Raw genomic sequence first — 13,671 nt, forward strand, 5'->3', positions numbered from 1 at the left:
CCATGCAGGAATGGCTGCCGGCGTCCTGTGGAGAGGGGCGGGCCCTGGGCGTGTTGAGACCAAGAGCGGGAAACTTGCGTCCCCACTGTGCCCAGTGAGAGGGCTGGAGCATGTAAATAAGGCTCCAGCCCTCGGCGCTGCCTATTGCACAGCGTCTCTCCCTTTCCCTGATTGACAGGGTGGGGGCGGGAACGAACCGTAACTAGGCCGCAAAAGCCGGGGACTAGATTTATGAGCGCTGCCGCCGTAAAAGCGCGGGCAGCGCGAGTCCCCGGCGCACTACAAGTCCCAGCGGCGCCGCCGCTCCCGGAGCGGCCGGCGCGGTAGTTCCCAAGACAAAAAATCACTCAGCTAAGCTGCAGTGACTCTAACCCGAGCGCGCAGCGCTAGTGCCCCCGGCGCACTAGCACACCCAGCAAGCCTGGAGTGTGCGTGGCCTGTCTGTGCGGGGACACAGAGTACCTGAACGTTGCAGGGCCTTGTCCCTGACTGTACTCAGCTCCTCCAGCAGGGTCTCTGGGTCTGTGGATGGAGCTCGGCCTCAGGGTTTGGGGGCCGGTAAGATCCCACTTCCACAGAGCCCCTCAGGGGGATGGGGAAGGAAAGCAGCATGTGGGCTCCAGCCGCCGTACCCGCAATGGGTACCTCAACCTTACAAACCGCAAGTGGGGTGAGAAGGGAGCATGCTGGGGGCCCTATATGGGCTCTCTTTTCTTCCATCCGATAGAGTCAGCAGCTGCTGCTGACTAAACAGTGGAGCTATGCGTGGATGTCTGACCTCCTTCGCACAAAGCAGAAAACTGGTGAGCCAGTGATCCCACTGGGGGTGTATAGCCAGAAGGGGAGGGGCCTTACACTTTTTAGTGTAATTGCTTTGTGTGGCCTCCGGAGGGCAGTGCTATACACCCCAATCGTCTGGGTCTCCCAATGGAGCGCCGAAGAAAACACAGAGAGTGCCGAAACTTGTCCCTTAAGAGAGCCGAGCGATAAACCCTTTTCCAGTCCAGATTGAAGGAAGGACAGAAAAGTGGGCAAGGCAAAAGGCCAGGGAGAAATACCCTGAGCAGAACACCACGACAGGAAAATTTTCCACGTCCTGTGGTAGATTTTAGCGGACGTTGGTTTCCTAGCTTGTCTCATAGTGGCAATGACGTCTTGAGATAACCCTGAAGACGCTAGGATCCAGGACTCAATGGCCACACAGTCAGGTTGAGAGCCGCAGAATTCAGATGGAAAAACGGCCCTTGAGATAGCAAGTCTGGTCGGTCTGGTAGTGCCCACGGTTGGCCGACCGCGAGATGCCACAGATCCGGGTACCACGACCGCCTCGGCCAGTCTGGAGCGACGAGGATGACGCGGCGGCATTCGGCCCTGATCTTGCGTAACACTCTGGGCAACAGTGCCAGCGGAGGAAACACATAAGGGAGCTGAAACTGCGACCAATCCTGAACTAAGGCGTCTGCCGCCAGAGCTCTGGGATCTTGAGACCGTGCCATGAACATTGGTACCTTGTTGTTGTGCCGGGACGCCATGAGGTCGACGTCCGGCACCCCCCAGCGGCAACAGATCTCCTGAAACACGTCCGGGTGAAGGGACCATTCCCCTGCGTCCATGCCCTGGCGACTGAGATAATCTGCTTCCCAGTTTTCCACGCCTGGGATGTGAACTGCGGATATGGTGGAGGCCGTGGCTTCCACCCACATCAAAATCCGCCGGACTTCCTGGAAGGCTTGCCGGCTGCGTGTGCTGCCTTGGTGGTTGATGTATGCCACCGCTGTGGAGTTGTCCGACTGAATTCGGATCTGCTTGCCCTTCAACCACTGCTGGAACGCTTTCAGGGCAAGATACACTGCCCGTATTTCCAGAACATTGATCTGAAGCGAGGACTCTTGCTGGGTCCACGTACCCTGAGCCCTGTGGTGGAAAAACACCGCTCCCCACCCTGACAGACTCGCGTCCGTCGTGACTACTTCCCAGGATTGGGGTAGGAAGGATTTCCCCTTCGATAATGAAGTGGGAAGGAGCCACCACCGAAGGGAAGCTTTGGTCGCCTGAGAGAGGGAGACGGTCCTGTCGAGGGACGTCGGCTTCCTGTCCCATTTGCGTAAGATGTCCCATTGAAGGGGACGCAGGTGAAACTGCGCGAAAGGGACTGCCTCCATTGCTGCCACCATCTTCCCCAGGAAGTGCATGAGGCGCCTCAAGGGGTGTGACTGGCCTTGAAGGAGAGATTGTACCCCTGTCTGTAGTGACCGCTGCTTGATCAGTGGAAGCTTCACTATCGCTGAGAGGGTATGAAACTCCATGCCAAGATATGTCAGCGATTGGGCCGGTGTCAGATTTGACTTTGGAAAATTGATGATCCACCCGAAACCCTGGAGAGTCTCCAGGGTAGCGTCGAGGCTGCGTTGGCATGCCTCTTGAGAGGGTGCCTTGATCAGCAGATCGTCCAAATACGGAATCACCGAGTGACCCTGCGAGTGTAGGAGCGCTACTACAGTAGCCATCACCTTGGTAAAGACCCGTGGGGCTGTTGCCAGGCCGAACGGCAGTGCCACAAATTGCAGGTGTTCGTTTCCTATGGCGAAGCGCAAGAAGCGCTGGTGCTCTGGAGCAATCGGTACGTGGAGATAAGCATCTTTGATATCGATCGATGCAAGGAAATCTCCTTGGGACATTGAGGCGATGACGGAGCGGAGGGATTCCATCCGGAACCGCCTGGTCTTTACGTGTTTGTTGAGAAGTTTCAGGTCCAGGACAGGTCGGAAAGACCCGTCCTTCTTTGGGACCACAAACAAGTTGGAGTAAAAACCGTGGCTCTGTTGCTGAAGAGGAACAGGGACCACCACTCCTTCCGCCTTCAGAGTGCCCAGCGCCTGCAGAAGAGCCTCGGCTCGCTCGGGAGGCGGGGATGACCTAAAGAATCGAGTCGGGGGACGAGAGGTGAACTCTATCTTGTAACCGTGAGACAGAATGTCTCTCACCCAGTGGTCTTTTATTTGTGGCAGCCAGGTGTCGCAAAAGCGGGAGAGCCTGCCACCGACCGAGGATGCTACTAGAGGAGGTCGAAAGTCATGAGGAAGCCGCTTTGTTAGCGGCGCCTCCGGTGGTCTTTTTAGGACGTGACTTAGACCGCCATGCATCAGAGTTCCTTTGTTCCTTCTGAGACCCTTTGGACGAGGAGAATTGGGACCTGCCCGCGCCCCGAAAGGACCGAAACCTCGACTGCCCTCTCCTCTGTTGGGGTATGTTCTGTTTGGGCTGGGGTAAGGATGTATCCTTTCCCTTGGATTGTTTGATGATTTCATCCAGACGCTCGCCAAACAGCCTGTCGCCAGAAATTGGCAAACTGGTTAAGCGCTTTTTGGAAGCAGAATCTGCCTTCCATTCCCGTAGCCACAAGGCCCTGCGGAGTACCACCGAATTGGCGGCCGCAACCGCCGTACGGCTTGCAGAGTCCAGGACAGCATTAATAGCGTAAGACGCAATTGCCGAGGTCTGGGTGGTAATGGATGCCACTTGTGGCGCGGCCGCTTCAATTTGCGCCTGACCTGCTGAGATAGCTTGTAGCGCCCATACGGCTGCGAATGCTGGGGCAAAAGAAGCTCCGATAGCTTCATAGATGGATTTCAACCAGAGCTCCATCTGCCTGTCAGTGGCATCTTTGAGCGAGGCCCCATCTTCCACTGCAAGTATGGATCTAGCCGCCAGTCTGGAGATTGGAGGATCCACTTTGGGACACTGAGTCCAACCTTTAACCACGTCAGGGTGAAAAGGATAACGTGTATCCTTAAGGCGCTTAGAAAAACGCTTATCTGGACAAGCATGGTGATTCTGGACTGCCTCTCTGAAATCAGAGTGGTCTAGAAACATACTCGGTGTACGCTTGGGGAACCTGAAACGGAATTTCTCCTGCTGAGAAGCCGACTCCTCCACCGGAGGGGCTGAGGGAGAAATATCCAGCAACTGATGGATGGACGCAATAAGATCGTTCACTATGGCGTCCCCGTCTGGAGTATCAAGATTGAGAGCGGCCTCAGGATCAGAATCCTGATCAGCTGTCTCCGCATCATCAACCAAGGATTCCCCCCGCTGAGACCCTGAACAATATGATGTTGTTGAGGATAAAGAATTGAGTATCCAAAAATACTTAATTCAGCCATTTCATAGACTCAGTTATATAGTTCAGTAGATGTGAACTAACACACATATTTGTGAATGCTTTTGTTTCTTACTAACATATATATATGTATATTGCATATTCAGTGTATTTTCCTTAGACTCAGTATACACTATATGTATAGCTTGAAGATGGCCACCATTTCCTGTTCTCCACCCAAGACAGATCGACAAAGAAATTCCTGGAGCCTAGACTGACCAATCAACGGAGAATATGGAGATCTCTCTACGTCATGAAGCCCTGACTTACGATACTTGATTGGACTAAAACTTTTGTTCACACCCCCTTACTGTTTGGTCTAGAGTTTCTTTCAAACAATAAAGAACACACTTGGTTAAGAGCCCGTCATGGAGATAGACATAACTGACTTTGCTGTGCAGTTATTCATTCTCGTGTGCACACATGACATTTTAATTAGAAGCAGCAGCCGGATATCAAGAGATCCTTTGAGTCTCATCATCATCGTCATTCTGACCTTGACAATGTCGAGGGAAATTCTAAGCGAGCCCGCTTATTCGGTCTGGGGCTGGGGTCTAAGTCATAACCCTCAGCCTGGGATGTATGAGATACCCCGGGAGGACATTGTTGGACCAACTGAGGTGGGTCAGGGGACAATGATTCAACAGAGTCCCTTTGCTGAGATACCGGCCTGGACTGCAAGGCTTCTAGTATCTTAGCCATAGTCTCAGAGAGTTTTGCAAACTCAGTCCCCGTCACCTGGACAGTGGTAGCAGGTGGTTCCCCCTGGGCCCCTCTTAGCAGAGGCTCTGGCTGAATAAGTGCCACAGGGGCCGAACAGTGCACACAATGAGGGTCAGTGGAACCTGCCGGTAGTGGGGTCATACATGCGGCGCAGGCAGCATAATAAGCCTGTGTTTTGGCACCCCTGCCTTTTGTGGGCGCCATGCTATTGTTTTCCCTGTGCAACACAATAGGGTATATAGCCAGAATGAACTGTGCTCATACAGTGTGGAGTATATACTATAAACAAATCATGTATCAATACACTACAGCACCATGGGGCTAGCACCAACAGGTGCTGCTTACCACCCGCTTTAAAACGGTTGTGAGGCCACCAGAGACCGTGTCTGGGTCTCCCAGACTTTGTCCCCCTCTGCAGCGTCGGAGGAGCTGACAGGAATGGCTGCGGCGTCCTGACGAGAGGAGGGAGCCGTGGGCGTGGCCGAGAAAGTGCGGGAACTGGTGCCCGCACTGTGCACAGTGAGGGGGGGGTGGAGTATGCAAATCATACTCCAGCCCTCAGTGCTGCTCGTTCCGTGCAGCGTCCCGCCCTTCCCCTGCCTGTCAGGGCTGAGGGCGGGAGAAAGGGAATACTAGGCCGCAAGCAAGCCGGGGACTCTAGTATAAGCGTGTCCGCCGTAAAAGCGCGGTACACGCCGAAGTCCCCGGCGAACTACAAGTCCCAGCCGCGCCGCAGTTTCCCATGGCAGCGGCGGTTAGCGCGGTAGCCCCTACATATAAACACACTCAGCGACGCTGAGTGTGTAATGGCACATTTAACCCGGTCAGCGCCGCGGCCCGGTGCACTAGCACACCCAGCAAAGCTGAGGTCTTGCCGTGCGCGGTCCCCACAGGGATACAGAGTACCTTCACGTAGCAGGGCCATGTCCCTGAACGATACCCGGCTCCTATCCAGCAGTCTCCCAGGAGTTGTGGATGAAGCACGGTCTCAGTGCCTGGAGACCGATAGGATCCCACTTCACCCAGAGCCCTGAGGGGGGATGGGGAAGGAAAGCAGCATGTGGGCTCCAGCCTCCGTACCCGCAATGGATACCTCAACCTTAACAACACCGCCGACAAGAGTGGGGTGAGAAGGGAGCATGCTGGGGGCCCTATATGGGCCCACTTTTCTTCCATCCGACATGGTCAGCAGCTGCTGCTGACCAATCTGTGGAGCTGTGCTGTGCATGTCTGCCTCCTTCGCACAAAGCAAAAAAACTGAGGAGCCCGTGGGAGCACGGGGGGTGTATAGGCAGAAGGGGAGGGGCTTAACACTTGGCACAGCCTATACAACCCAATTGTCTGGGTCTCCCAATAGAGCGACAAAGAAAAGGGCAAGAAATTGTCAGCTCTAAAGACAAGTCACAAATGGTCAGATAAAACAACCAGGGAAGCCATCAGGAGTCACCTGCCGATACCGCGTCACAAGGTTTTACCCCCAGAATTGGCAGAAACGTTTTTCTCCAAATCCCACATCACATAGCTCCTGGTGATCCTTACCTTCTCCCGGAAATGCCAAGAGCCCCCAATGACCACAGCATGAGCCTGGAAATCCTGCACGGCTATGTGGCCAGTACCACACATAAGGAGCTGAAGAAGAACACAAACATGTAATCCTCGTCCACAACAAGAGCGAAAATCTACGAGCGGCAACGACCGGAAGCAACACAAGAGCTATTGATTCCTGCACCTCATCTACGAGCAAATCACTGACCGTGTATGATGTCCTGCACTGTCACATCAAGCAGTAGTGTGCGACTGTGACCGGTGTGTCATCAGGGAGCGGTGTGTGACCGGTGTGTCATCAGGGAGCGGTGTGTGACCGGTGTGTCATCAGGGAGCGGTGTGTGACCGGTGTGTCATCAGGGAGCGGTGTGTGACCGGTGTGTCATCAGGGAGCGGTGTGTGTCATCAGGGAGCGGAGTGTGACCGGTGTGTCATCAGGGAGCGGTGTGTGACCGGTGTGTCATCAGGGAGCGGTGTGTGACCAGTGTGTCATCGGGAGCGGTGTGTGACCGGTGTGTCATCAGGGAGCGGTGTGTGACCAGTGTGTCATCAGGGAGCGGTGTGTGACCGGTGTGTCATCGGGGAGCGGAGTGTGACCGGTGTGTCATCCGGGAGCGGTGTGTGACCGGTGTGTCATCAGGGAGCGGTGTGTGACCGGTGTGTCATCAGGGAGCGGTGTGTGACCGGTGTGTCATCAGGGAGCGGTGTGTGACCAGTGTGTCATCAGGGAGCGGTGTGTGACCGGTGTGTCATCAGGGAGCGGTGTGTGACCAGTGTCTCATCAGGGAGCGGTGTGTGACCGGTGTGTCATCAGGGAGCGGTGTGTGACCGGTGTGTCATCAGGGAGCGGTGTGTGACCGGTGTGTCACCAGGGAGCGGTGTGTGACCGGTGTGTCATCAGGGAGCGGTGTGTGACCGGTGTGTCATCAGGGAGCGGTGTGTGACCGGTGTGTCATCAGGGAGCGGTGTGTGACCGGTGTGTCATCAGGGAGCGGTGTGTGACCGGTGTGTCATCAGGGAGCGGTGTGTCATCAGGGAGCGGTGTGTGACCGGTGTGTCATCAGGGAGCGGTGTGTGACCGGTGTGTCATCAGAGAGCGGTGTGTGACCGGTGTGTCATCAGAGAGCGGTGTGTGACCAGTGTGTCATCAGGGAGCGGTGTGTGACCGGTGTGTCATCAGGGAGCGGTGTGTGACCGGTGTGTCATCAGGGAGTGGAGTGTGATATCAGGGAGCGGAGTGTGACCGGTGTGTCATCAGGGAGCGGTGTGTGACCGGTGTGTCATCAGGGAGCGGTGTGTGACCAGTGTGTCATCAGGGAGCGGTGTGTGACCGGTGTGTCATCAGGGAGCGGTGTGTGACCGGTGTGTCATCAGGGAGCGGTGTGTGACCGGTGTGTCATCAGGGAGCGGTGTGTGACCGGTGTGTCATCAGGGAGCGGTGTGTGACCGGTGTGTCATCAGGGAGCGGTGTGTGACCGGTGTGTCATCAGGGAGCGGTTTGTGACCGGTGTGTCATCAGGGAGCGGTGTGTGACCGGTGTGTCATCAGGGAGCGGTGTGTGACCGGTGTGTCATCAGGGAGCGGTGTGTGACCGGTGTGTCATCAGGGAGCGGTGTGTGACCGGTGTGTCATCAGGGAGCGGTGTGTGACCAGTGTGTCATCAGGGAGCGGTGTGTGACCAGTGTGTCATCAGGGAGCGGTGTGTGACCAGTGTGTCATCGGGGAGCGGTGTGTGACCGGTGTGTCATCAGGGAGCGGTGTGTGACCGGTGTGTCATCGGGGAGCGGTGTGTGACCGGTGTGTCATCAGGGAGCGGTGTGTGACCGGTGTGTCATCGGGGAGCGGTGTGTGACCGGTGTGTCATCGGGGAGCGGTGTGTCATCGGGAGCGGTGTGTGACCGGTGTGTCATCAGGGAGCGGTGTGTGACCGGTGTGTCATCAGGGAGCGGTGTGTGACCGGTGTGTCATCAGGGAGCGGTGTGTGACCGTGTGTGTCATCAGGGAGCGGTGTGTGACCGGTGTGTCATCAGGGAGCGGTGTGTGACCGGTGTGTCATCAGGGAGCGGTGTGTGACCGGTGTGTCATCAGGGAGCGGTGTGTGACCGGTGTGTCATCAGGGAGCGGTGTGTGACCGGTGTGTCATCAGGGAGCGGTGTGTGACCGGTGTGTCATCAGGGAGTGGAGTGTGTCATCAGGGAGCGGTGTGTGACCGGTGTGTCATCGGGGAGCGGTGTGTGACCGGTGTGTCATCGGGGAGCGGTGTGTGACCAGTGTGTCATCAGGGAGCGGTGTGTGACCAGTGTGTCATCAGGGAGCGGTGTGTGACCGGTGTGTCATCAGGGAGCGGTGTGTGACCGGTGAGTCATCAGGGAGCGGTGTGTGACCGGTGTGTCATCAGGGAGCGGTGTGTGACCGGTGTGTCATCAGGGAGCGGTGTGTCATCAGGGAGCGGTGTGTCATCAGGGAGCGGTGTGTGACCAGTGTGTCATCAGGGAGCGGTGTGTGACCGGTGTGTCATCAGGGAGCGGTGTGTGACCGGTGTGTCATCAGGGAGCGGTGTGTCATCAGGGAGCGGTGTGTGACCGGTGTGTCATCAGGGAGTGGAGTGTGTCATCAGGGAGCGGTGTGTGACCGGTGTGTCATCGGGGAGCGGTGTGTAGACCGGTGTGTCATCGGGGAGCGGTGTGTGACCAGTGTGTCATCAGGGAGCGGTGTGTGACCAGTGTGTCATCAGGGAGCGGTGTGTGACCGGTGTGTCATCAGGGAGCGGTGTGTGACCGGTGTGTCATCAGGGAGCGGTGTGTGACCAGTGTGTCATCAGGGAGCGGTGTGTGACCAGTGTGTCATCAGGGAGCGGTGTGTGACCGGTGTGTCATCAGGGAGCGGTGTGTGACCGGTGTGTCATCAGGGAGCGGTGTGTGACCGGTGTGTCATCAGGGAGCGGTGTGTGACCGGTGTGTCATCAGGGAGCGGAGTGTGACCGGTGTGTCATCAGGGAGCGGTGTGTGACCGGTGTGTCATCAGGGAGTGGAGTGTGTCATCAGGGAGCGGTGTGTGACCGGTGTGTCATCAGGGAGCGGTGTGTGACCGGTGTGTCATCAGGGAGCGGTGTGTGACCGGTGTGTCATCAGGGAGCGGTGTGTGACCGGTGTGTCATCGGGAGCGGTGTGTGACCGGTGTGTCATCAGGGAGCGGAGTGTGACCGGTGTGTCATCAGGGAGCGGAGTGTGACCGGTGTGTCATCAGGGAGCGGTGTGTGACCGGTGTGTCATCAGGGAGCGGTGTGTGACCGGTGTGTCATCAGGGAGCGGTGTGTGACCGGTGTGTCATCAGGGAGTGGAGTGTGTCATCAGGGAGCGGTGTGTGACCGGTGTGTCATCAGGGAGCGGTGTGTGACCGGTGTGTCATCAGGGAGCGGTGTGTGACCGGTGTGTCATCAGGGAGCGGTGTGTGACCAGTGTGTCATCAGGGAGTGGAGTGTGTCATCGGGGAGCGGTGTGTGACCGGTGTGTCATCAGGGAGCGGTGTGTGACCAGTGTGTCATCAGGGAGCGGTGTGTGACCGGTGTGTCATCAGGGAGCGGTGTGTGACCGGTGTGTCATCAGGGAGCGGTGTGTGACCGGTGTGTCATCAGGGAGCGGTGTGTGACCGGTGTGTCATCAGGGAGCGGTGTGTCATCAGGGAGCGGTGTGTCATCAGGGAGCGGTGTGTGACCAGTGTGTCATCAGGGAGCGGTGTGTGACCGGTGTGTCATCAGGGAGCGGTGTGTGACCGGTGTGTCATCAGGGAGCGGTGTGTCATCAGGGAGCGGTGTGTGACCGGTGTGTCATCAGGGAGCGGTGTGTGACCGGTGTGTCATCGGGAGCGGTGTGTGACCGGTGTGTCATCAGGGAGCGGAGTGTGACCGGTGTGTCATCAGGGAGCGGAGTGTGACCGGTGTGTCATCAGGGAGCGGAGTGTGACCGGTGTGTCATCAGGGAGCGGTGTGTGACCGGTGTGTCATCAGGGAGTGGAGTGTGTCATCAGGGAGCGGTGTGTGACCGGTGTGTCATCAGGGAGCGGTGTGTGACCGGTGTGTCATCAGGGAGCGGTGTGTGACCGGTGTGTCATCAGGGAGCGGTGTGTGACCGGTGTGTCATCAGGGAGCGGTGTGTGACCGGTGTGTCATCAGGGAGCGGTGTGTGACCGGTGTGTCATCAGGGAGCGGTGTGTGACCGGTGTGTCATCAGGGAGCGGTGTGTGACCGGTGTGTCATCAGGGAGCGGTGTGTGACCGGTGTGTCATCAGGGAGCGGTGTGTGACCGGTGTGTCATCAGGGAGCGGTGTGTGACCGGTGTGTCATCAGGGAGCGGTGTGTGACCGGTGTGTCATCAGGGAGCGGTGTGTGACCGGTGTGTCATCAGGGAGCGGTGTGTGACCGGTGTGTCATCAGGGAGCGGTGTGTGACCGGTGTCTCATCAGGGAGCGGTGTGTGACCGGTGTGTCATCAGGGAGCGGTGTGTGACCGGTGTGTCATCAGGAAGCGGTGTGTGACCGGTGTGTCATCAGGGAGCGGTGTGTGACCGGTATGTCATCAGGGAGCGGTGTGTGACCGGTATGTCATCAGGGAGCGGTGTGTGACCGGTATGTCATCAGGGAGCGGTGTGTGACCGGTGTGTCATCAGGGAGCGGTGTGTGACCGGTGTGTCATCAGGGAGCGGTGTGTGACCGGTGTGTCATCAGGGAGCGGTGTGTGACCGGTGTGTCATCAGGGAGCGGTGTGTGACCGGTGTGTCATCAGGGAGCGGTGTGTGACCGGTGTGTCATCAGGGAGCGGTGTGTGACCGGTGTGTCATCAGGGAGCGGTGTGTGACCGGTGTGTCATCAGGGAGCGGTGTGTGACCGGTGTGTCATCAGGGAGCGGTGTGTGACCGGTGTGTCATCAGGGAGCGGTGTGTGACCGGTGTGTCATCAGGGAGCGGTGTGTGACCGGTGTGTCATCAGGGAGCGGTGTGTGACCGGTGTGTCATCAGGGAGTGGTGTGTGACATCAGGCAGTGGTGTGGGATCGGCGTGCCACGTTGGGCAGTGCGGTGGTCAGTGTGACATCAGGCGGTGGTGTGGGATCGGCGTGCCACGTTGGGCAGTGCGGTGGTCAGTGTGACATCAGGCGTTGGTGTGGGATGGGCGTGCCACGCCACGTTGGGCGGTGCGGTGGTCAGTGTGACATCAGGCGGTGGTGTGGGATGGGCGTGCCACGTTGGGCGGTGCGGTAGTCAGTGTGACATCAGGCGGTGGTGTGGGATCGGCGTGTCACGTTGGGCAGTGCGGTGGTCAGTGTCAGGCGGTGGTGTGGGATGGGCGTGCCACGTTGGGCAGTGCGGTGGTCAGTGTCAGGCGGTGGTGTGGGATGGGCGTGCCACGTTGGGCAGTGCGGTGGTCAGTGTCAGGCGGTGGTGTGGGATGGGCGTGCCACGTTGGGCAGTGCGGTGGTCAGTGTGACATCAGGCGGTGGTGTGGGATGGGCGTGCCACGTTGGGCAGTGCGGTGGTCAGTGTGACATCAGGCGGTGGTGTGGGATGGGCGTGCCACGTTGGGCAGTGCGGTGGTCAGTGTGACATCAGGCGGTGGTGTGGGATGGGCGTGCCACGTTGGGCGGTGCGGTGGTCAGTGTGACATCAGGCGGAGGTGTGGGATGGGCGTGCCACGTTGGGCAATGCGGTGGTCAGTGTGACATCAGGCGGTGGTGTGGGATGGGCGTGCCACGTTGGGCAGTGCGGTGGTTAGTGTGACATCAGGCGGTGGTGTGGGATGGGCGTGCCACGTTGGGCAGTGCGGTGGTCAGTGTGACATCAGGCGGTGGTGTGGGATGGGCGTGCCACGTTGGGCAGTGCGGTGGTCAGTGTGACATCAGGCGGTGGTGTGGGATGGGCGTGCCACGTTGGGCAGTGCGGTGGTCAGTGTCAGGCGGTGGTGTGGGATGGGCGTGCCACGTTGGGCAGTGCGGTGGTCAGTGTCAGGCGGTGGTGTGGGATGGGCGTGCCACGTTGGGCAGTGCGGTGGTCAGTGTCAGGCGGTGGTGTGGGATGGGCGTGCCACGTTGGGCAGTGCGGTGGTCAGTGTCAGGCGGTGGTGTGGGATCGGCGTGCCACGTTGGGCAGTGCGGTGGTCAGTGTGACATCAGGCGGTGGTGTGGGATGGGCGTGCCACGTTGGGCAGTGCGGTGGTCAGTGTGACATCAGGCGGTGGTGTGGGATGGGCGTGCCACGTTGGGCAGTGCGGTGGTCAGTGTGACATCAGGCGGTGGTGTGGGATGGGCGTGCCACGTTGGGCAGTGCGGTGGTCAGTGTGACATCAGGCGGTGGTGTGGGATGGGCGTGCCACGTTGGGCGGTGCGGTGGTCAGTGTGACATCAGGCGGTGGTGTGGGATGGGCGTGCCACGTTGGGCGGTGCGGTAGTCAGTGTGACATCAGGCGGTGGTGTGGGATCGGCGTGTCACGTTGGGCAGTGCGGTGGTCAGTGTGACATCAGGCGGTGGTGTGGGATGGGCGTGCCACGTTGGGCAGTGGGGTGGTCAGTGTGACATCAGGCGGTGGTGTGGGATGGGCGTGCCACGTTGGGCGGTGCGGTGGTCAGTGTGACATCAGGCGGTGGTGTGGGATGGGCGTGCCACGTTGGGCAGTGCGGTGGTCAGTGTGACATCAGGCGGTGGTGTGGGATGGGCGTGCCACGTTGGGCAGTGCGGTGGTCAGTGTGACATCAGGCGGTGGTGTGGGATGGGCGTGCCACGTTGGGCAGTGCGGTGGTCAGTGTGACATCAGGCGGTGGTGTGGGATGGGCGTGCCACGTTGGGCAGTGCGGTGGTTAGTGTGACATCAGGCGGTGGTGTGGGATGGGCGTGCCACGTTGGGCAGTGCGGTGGTCAGTGTCAGGCGGTGGTGTAGGATGGGCGTGCCACGTTGGGCAGTGCGGTGGTCAGTGTCAGGCGGTGGTGTAGGATGGGCGTGCCACGTTGGGCAGTGCGGTGGTCAGTGTGACATCAGGTGGTGGTGTGGGATGGGCGTGCCACGTTGGGCAGTGCGGTGGTCAGTGTCAGGCGGTGGTGTGGGATGGGCGTGCCACGTTGGGCAGTGCGGTGGTCAGTGTGACATCAGGTGGTGGTGTGGGATGGGCGTGCCACGTTGGGCAGTGCGGTGGTCAGTGTGACATCAGGCGGTGGTGTGGGATGGGCGTGCCACGTTGGGCAGTGCGGTGGTCAGTGTCAG

At 58.7% G+C, this 13,671-nt stretch overlaps 1 protein-coding gene across 2 annotated transcripts in view; it reads right to left on the reverse strand.

Moving 5' to 3' along the window:
• The window catches only part of AREL1 (apoptosis resistant E3 ubiquitin protein ligase 1), a 187,984-nt gene that overhangs the window by 115,139 nt on the left and 59,174 nt on the right, over nt 1-13,671 (reverse strand). For both annotated transcript variants that reach the window (XM_075332575.1, XM_075332574.1), the window contains exon 17: nt 6,422-6,511. In XM_075332575.1, coding sequence (XP_075188690.1) covers nt 6,422-6,511 — 90 coding nt within the window. The remainder of the gene's footprint in view (nt 1-6,421; nt 6,512-13,671) is intronic.

The sequence above is a fragment of the Anomaloglossus baeobatrachus genome, unplaced genomic scaffold, assembly GCF_048569485.1.
Source record: "Anomaloglossus baeobatrachus isolate aAnoBae1 unplaced genomic scaffold, aAnoBae1.hap1 Scaffold_382, whole genome shotgun sequence".
In the NCBI taxonomy this organism is placed as follows: domain Eukaryota; kingdom Metazoa; phylum Chordata; class Amphibia; order Anura; family Aromobatidae; genus Anomaloglossus; species Anomaloglossus baeobatrachus.